General features: G+C 44.7%; 1 protein-coding gene and 1 pseudogene across 1 annotated transcript in view; one reads left to right on the forward strand and one right to left on the reverse strand.

Moving 5' to 3' along the window:
* The window catches only part of LOC144890843 (alpha-internexin-like), a 39,376-nt gene extending 33,228 nt beyond the window's left edge, over positions 1–6,148 (forward strand). The window contains exon 2 of the mRNA XM_078772702.1: positions 6,095–6,148. Coding sequence (XP_078628828.1) covers positions 6,095–6,148 — 54 coding nt within the window. The remainder of the gene's footprint in view (positions 1–6,094) is intronic.
* LOC137422157 (desmin pseudogene) lies at positions 6,145–7,347 on the reverse strand (annotated as a pseudogene).
* Between the last annotated feature and the right edge of the window lie 470 nt (positions 7,348–7,817).

Genomic DNA, 7,817 nt, shown 5'->3' on the forward strand with positions numbered 1-7,817 from the left:
GAAACCACTTTTCGCACTTGTATTAGTATGGAAAAAACACTTTTCGCACTTGTGTTGGTGTAGGGAACCACTTTTCACACTTGTGTTGGTGTAGGAAACCACTTTTCGCACTTGTATTAGTGTGGAAAAACCACTTTTAACACTTGTGTTAGTGTTGAAAAACACTTTTCGCACTTGTGTTAGTGTGTGTGTTTGTCCGTCCATGCGTGTGTGCATCCATCCGTCCACGCGTCTGTCCATCTGTGATAGGTTTTCATTAGCACGATAACTTAAGAATGACTGAAGTCAAACTAAGTTTTAAGTTTTTAAAGATCTAAGTCAAACTTGGTACAAGTATGTATGATGATACAAAGTTGAACTGATTAGATTTCGGTATCAAGAGGTCAGAGGTCATGTCAGTTAAACGTGATACTTGAAAACGGCTGAAGGGATCTAAATCAAACTTAGTGCAAGTATGTATAATGATGTAATAATGTGGGTGGAGACATAATCGGTTGTCATGACGTGGAGCGCCATTCATTCTACTTCTAACATACATGGCAAGTGGATCATCATCATCAGGCATTGTAATTAAAGCTACTACTACAGTATATGGATATTGTGGCGGTTACCTTATGTGCAGGTAACCGCATGTGACGGTTACCTTATGTGCAGGTAACCATTACCTTATTTGGGCATAATACACGCGCACGGGCCTGTTGGACTTTTGGTTGTGTGGACGTGACTGGTTGCTGGAGCCACACCCTCCGAAGAGGGCTTTTGGCTTTATATAAGCGTGCCGACTTCCGTTCGCTTTTAGTGTGCTGGATCTTGCTGTTTGAATAAACCAACTTCGAACCTTTCGAATGGCCTCGTTCTCTCGCCTTCCGCGACTCCTAAAATATCACGGATATCATTTGACCTTCTGCAGGAAATCCACTGATTGTCAGGAGGTCCAGATGGCCAAAGAACGCTGTCAGGGGGTTGAAAGGGAACTTCAAGAAGAAACAGAAACTGAAACATCAGTGACACAGCCGCACCAGACACTGCCCCAGTGAAATTGGGAAATCAAATTTCATAATGGCACCAGCATCTGATGTACGCATTGTAGATGTGAATGTCTCTGTAACCAATTCTACCTGTAATATTGGCATTATTTTTACGGCGTAGCCCATCCGGCAAAGCCATCTCGAACAGTGTTTGTCGTCCGTGTGTATCCCCTCAAACGTATACCAATCAGCTGAGGATATGGTCACATGACAGGGTGATGTGATTACGTCTGATGTCATTACGGCGTATGCAGCTGACCTCCACATTCCGCCATTTTGATTTATATGCCGTTCATGCCGAACAGATCGTCGAACCTGTCATATATCACAATCGCCATGCTCTACCTTTACCTTTTCCATTCAGTGTGAAACACACACAAACCGATTGTTAAAATGATCATGAAATATCGAAAGCATCGGCGTTACGTCTCTTCCAACAGTACGGTACGTATAGGCCTTAGGCCTTAGGCGTTATGCCTCATCTTCGGGCCGCTTTGGACAAATTAAGCCCAGGTTTCTTAATACAGTAGGGTATCGTTTCAGTGGTATCGTTTTCGTAATAAAAATAATAATATAGTAAATATAACCATAACACTTTTATCCCAATGTCGTGAATTGAAGGTTTACGGATTGAAGCGGTGTATGGTTCATGATCAGTGATGAGCGTTGTTCAGCACTAATATTAATAACCGAGGAAGTCAGGAATTAGCCTCGGTTTTTTTATAGTATTATTATTTTCTAAATAATCATAACGTAACGTTAATATTATAGTAAATCTAATCGTAACACTAATCCCTTCGTAGTGACTGCAAACTTACTGAAAGTTAAATTATATCAGTTTTGTGTCCGTTACGTCATTACGTCTATGATGTAATTACGACAGCTGAGTCCACCGACCAACATTTTCATTAGATTACAGTCGATCTATGGTCGGGTCTCAAAAACATTGGGAGTGTGTTCATTTACCAACTTTATTTTGGAGAGATCAAGTGGTTTAAGCATTCGAGCAAGCATTGCATTCAAAACCAGTAAGGAACGGCTGGCTTGGCAAGCGCGAGCTAGCTGCTTGGTAAATGAGCACACCTCCAACCCCTGTGGGGTACATAGATTACAGTAGATCTTCGCTCATTGCTGTAAGTAAAACTTACCTTTACGGATGTCGGGATTACTCCAGATTTCTTTGTTTAATGTTATAAACAGCATTAGCGACTGTTTGAAAAGCTAAACATGTGTTTGTGGTTTATAATATTTTACAAGCCTGGCGACGCCGCTGTTAGACTTTTGGTCTTGTTGATTTGGAATTCACCTTTCAAGAACATCCATCCATCCTCCTTTGTTAGGTCAGAAAAAATTATCACATCCACAATGTTGGCAGAATTTGAAAAATTCCATCCTCTAATTTTTGTAATTTCCTATCTGGATGTAGCATATGATAGTCTCTGACTGTGACAGTTTATGTGAACACATTGCTGAAGGTATCAACAAACATGGTATCTAAAAAGAGATGCTAATTAATGTTAAGAAAACCAGAAAGGTTTGCTTCAAAGCGACTTTAATATCCTACAGAAACACTCGTTTTCCATGACATTGTGAGAGCCATCATGACAATCATAACCCAACTAGCGCAGCCACAAAAGCAAGGCTGGTGTTAATTAATTCGCAAAGCCCTCGACGACGCTATTTTGTAGAGGATCAAGGTGTGGCCCAGGAGGGCAGGTGGGCGGATGTGGGGTTTTCACGCGAGATGAATATCAAGTGATGATAAAGCACTGGATATGGAATTTTGTTTAGCAAAAACGCTCCAACAGGGGTGACATCTGCCTGTCACGTGATGACATCGAAGCAATACCAAGAGAGGCTAAAATGGACGACAGCACAACCTGGTGCAAGGGACAGAGAAAGACTCTCAGAACGACGGACACCACACGTACACCATTGATGTCTCGCATCCCAGCGACCCTCGATGACCCGTTGGGGTTCACCAGCTCACAGGACGCGTACCTTCACCTCTCCCTTTGTTGAAAGAGCCGAACCTGAAAAAGGTAAAATACGCACAGACCAAAGTTCAAATCCCATCCGGTACTCCTTCCTGTCCGTGCTATTATACAAAGGTGCACACAGGTGCATGCCATCAACGTATGTACGAGATTGATCAGCAAGTCCAAAAAAGGTCAGACTTTCCTGAGAAACGTCATTAATCCCAATAGTTTCGGGTCATCGATTTATTACGTACCCAAAGCCGGGTAGAGGGTGGGGTGGTGAGAGTTCTGCTATACTTGCGTCCGTATTTATTATACAATTTTGGTTACATTCGTATGTTTGGACATCACGTGACCGAAACAAAATGCAGTGCAAGCATAATTTGCAAACTTATCAGCGGACATTATGATGTTTTGTATGTGAAGAGAAGTGCAGCGATCTTACGAGCGTTTAGTCAGGGTTAATCTATTACGTACGCATGGGGTCGGGAAGATTTAAAACCAGAAAATTTATGTTAAGAAAAAAAATTGAGGGATAATAGGAAATAGAGATACTAACTGCACAGAGTTTGGGAAGTAGTAAATTTTGGAGTGTAAGGTGATAGGATCATAGGAAAGGAGGCTGGTCGGTCGTATATATAGGATTAAGGACATGTGAAGGAAATGTAGCACTTATGGGACATAGCAGTGAGGACGAACGATGACTATTCAAATTTTCTGCCATATTTGCGTACGTAATAAATACAAAGAGGGATCCAAAATTTCTGCCATATTTGTGTACATAATAAATACATAAGGGGATCCAAAATTTCTGCCATATTTATGTATGTAATAAATAGTCATCCAAAGTTTCTGCCATATTTGTGTACGTAGTAAATACATAAAGTGATCCAAAATTTCTGCCATATTTGTGTACGTAGTAAATACATAAAGTGATCCAAAATTTCTGCCATATTTGCTTACGTAATAAATACAAACAGTGATCCAAAATTTCTGCCATATTTGCGTACGTAATAAATACATAGTGATCCAAAATTTCGGCCATATTTGCGTACGTAATAAATACAAACAGTGATCCAAAATGTCTGCCATATTCGTGTACGTAATAAATACATAAAGGGGATTCTTTAACAATGATTGTCGCATTCATTAACAAAATATTAATATAGATTAACAAACTACTAACACATGCAAATGCTTAACTGCTACAACCTACCATTATCAACTTTCTCAATTTCCTGCATTTGTTTGTAGTTGTTATTTACTAGGGCATGCCCGTACTATATCTATATCTAAAATTATATCCCCCCCCCCCCCCCCCTCTATTTACATGAAATGGTTTGGTCCAAAGCGAACGGCTTGCGAGTACGGTGACAATCCCCCCCCTCTATTTACATGAAATGGTTTGGTCCAAAGCGAACGGCTTGCGGAGTTTGGTAAAGAAATCGCCATAGCATGCACAAACGCGCAGGAAAGCGAAAGAATCGCAAATTAGTTTTAATTAGTTTTAAAACATAGTTTAACGCCAACATAGCGGCAACATAGTTTGCCAACGTGAAATAAATGAATACGCTCTCAAATGTGCCGTCCGAGGCAGAGTCTGTTCGCCACGTTCGGCACACGTGATAGCTCGCTGCTCTCTGATTGGTTGAATCGTTTTTTGGACATAGCTCGGTAACTACTTGTCCGATTAATATGAAACCTTGAAAAGGCACATCCTCGGGTCCCCAGCAATATACCTGGCAAGTTTCAAGTATATCGGACCCGTGGTTGTCGAGAAACAGCGGTCACAGACAGACACACAGAGATTACTGGCATTATAGATAGACTAGGGCATGCCCGTACTATATATAAGCTAGGACGTGCCCGTACGTGGGTGCCCGTTCCTTGCCAAAAAAAAAAAAAAAAAAAAATTTGTGTAGGGGTGTGTGTGTGTAAACATCCTAGGGCGTGCCCGTACGTGGGTGCAAAAAAACATGCGTGCAAACAACAACAACAAAAAAAAACTTTGAAACCACGTGGCAGTAACGACCACAGAACCCCCCCCCCCCCCTCTATTTACATGAATGGTTTGGTCCATTCGCAACGACCACAGAACCCCCCCCCTCTATTTACATGCAATGGTTTGGTCCATTCGCAACGCCAAAGCGAACGGCGAACGGCTAAATCGCCATAGCTCGGTAAGTACTTGTCCGATTAATTTCAAACCTTGAAAAGGCACATCCTCGGGTCCCCAGCAATATACCTGGCAAGTTTAAAGTATATCGGACCCGTGGTTGTCGAGAAACAGCGGTCACAGACAAACATACACACATACACACATACACACATACACACATACACACAGAGATTAATGGAATTATAGATAGACTAGGGCATGCCCGTACTATATCTATATCTAAAATTATATCCCCCCCTCTATTTACATGAAATGGTTTGGTGCATGAAATGTTTTGGTCCATTCGCAACGCCAAAGCGAACGGCGAACGCTTTACATGAAATGGTTTGGTGCATGAAATGTTTTGGTCCATTCGCAACGCCAAAGCGAACGGCGAACGGCTTGCGAGTACAGTGACAATCCCCCCGGGGTTTTAATTAGTTTTAAAACATCGTTTAACGCCAACATAGCGCCAACATAGTTTGCCGACGGGAAATAAATGAATACGCTCTCAAATGTGCCATCCGAGGCAGAGTGTGTTCGCCACGTTCGGCACACGCGATAGCTCGCTGCTCTCTGATTGGTTGAATCGTTTTTTGGACATAGCTCGGTAAGTAATTGTCCGATTAATATGAAACCTTGAAAAGGCACATCCTCGGGTCCCCAGCAATATACCTGGCAAGTTTAAAGTATATCGGACCCGTGGTTGTCGAGAAACAGCGGTCACAGACAAACAAACGTACAAACAAACAAACACACAGAGATTACTGGAATTATAGATAGATAACAGAGGCAGGTACGAGTAAAGTGTGTCGAATGAGCAGCACTTAATATGGGAGCATTGGTCAAGATTCCACTATTTTTCGTACGTAATAAATAGATATCCCATATACGCTTCCTTTTGACCTTTTTGCATACCCTTGCGGTAGATTAAGCCGACACCAAGCTCATTTAATGATGAGCCTAATTTTTGGTGCCACTAAAGCAAGTTATCCATCGGATGTTCACCTGATGTGGCTGCCACATCGATGCGTTGCTCTTCGCCCTCCAGCAGTCGCCTGTACATGGCGATCTCCACATCCAGTTGCATCTTGATGTTGAGAAGATCACGGTAGGCCTTCAAGTATCGCGCGACGTCCATCTTGATGTCCGCGAGCTGGCACTCAAGCTGAGCGATGGACTCGTCCATCAACGCCATGTTGTTCCAATGCTCCTCTTCCATGTCCTCGAGCTGTGACTCGAGACTCTCGTTGCGACTGCGCAGGGCGTTGATCTCGTTGTGCAGCGCTGTTATTTTGTGTCTGTACTCAAAGATCTCGTCCTTGATGACGCGGAGTTGGTCTTCGTGCTTGACGGCCTGCACTTTCAGCGTGTCCAGCTTGTTTTTGTACCAGCCCTCCGCGTCCTGCACGTTCTTGGTGACGACGGACTCGTACTGGGAGCGAATGTCGCGCAGGGCGGCGGCAAGATCCGGGCGGCTGGTCTCCAGGTCCACGGTGACGTTCGAGGATTGGATTTGCAAGATGAGGTCCGCCACCTCGTCGTCGTGAAGTTTCCTCAAGAACTCGAACTCGGCCACCAGCTGTTCCGCCTGCCTTTCCAGCTCTACCTTCTGCAAGGTGGCGTCGTCCACGTCCTTCTGGAACTGCCTGAGCGTTCTAATGGCCTCTTCTTTCAGCCTCAGCTCCTCCGCGCTCCTGGCATTCCAGTACGCCATGTCCTCCTGTAAGTTGCCCTTTGCGATATCGGCAATACCTCGCTCGTGCGAAAGGTTCTCCATCGCATCACGTGCTTCCTGAAACTGTGGTTCGAACTCTTCCCAGAGACCAGAGGGCGCCACGTTCTTCGTCCTCAGCTCCTCGAGTTCTGCCTTCAGCTCACCGTTCCTCTGGTTCAGATTGCGCACCTTCTCGATGTAGCCCACGAACCTGGAGTTGAGCACCTGCAGCTCCCCCTTCTCGTCTATGCCGTACTCCGACGAGTCCGTGCCCACCCCGAACGCCACCCCTCGTCCACGGGCACACGACGCGACGTTCGTCGCCACCGGCGCCCATGACTGTGACCGGCTCCCGATGACGTTTCGACGCACCGGGGACGGACTGGCCACCCGAGGCATCTGGCGGGCCGAGCCACTCACGGACAGGGCGTTTTGACCTTTGTAAGAGTACGAACTGCTTCTCATGGTGCCGTTGGTGAGAGTAGCCACCTCAAGTCAGGCCTCGGTGGACATTTATATGACTCCTGGAGCGCAATTTGATGGAAAATTTCGCACTTGCGTCGGGAATGTGACGGCCAGAGCGATTTTCCATTGCGCTCAACCACGGATTTAGATCTTCCCTGAGTAGATTTTCATTAACACGGCAAACACAAGTCCAGATCGCTCGCCTGGTGATCATTTACACACTTTACAGTATAGTCAGACTTTTTTCGCCTCGCTTGCCGTTTGACCACTAGTTCGGGGCTCCAGGGTGTGACTCATCCAGGTTGGGCCTTTTCCTGAGCTGGGAACGCCCTACCTCATTACCTCCGCCACCAAATGTGTATGGAGGTTATGTTTTCACCCCTGTCTGTTTGATTGTGAACAGAATATCTCAAACAGTTGTGGACGGATCCGGACAAAATTTGGTGGAGAGGTTGTGTGTGGGACAAGGA

Source organism: Myxine glutinosa, chromosome 2 (genome assembly GCF_964187855.1).
Source record: "Myxine glutinosa chromosome 2, kmMyxGlut1.1, whole genome shotgun sequence".
NCBI classification, from domain to species: Eukaryota; Metazoa; Chordata; class Myxini; order Myxiniformes; family Myxinidae; genus Myxine; species Myxine glutinosa.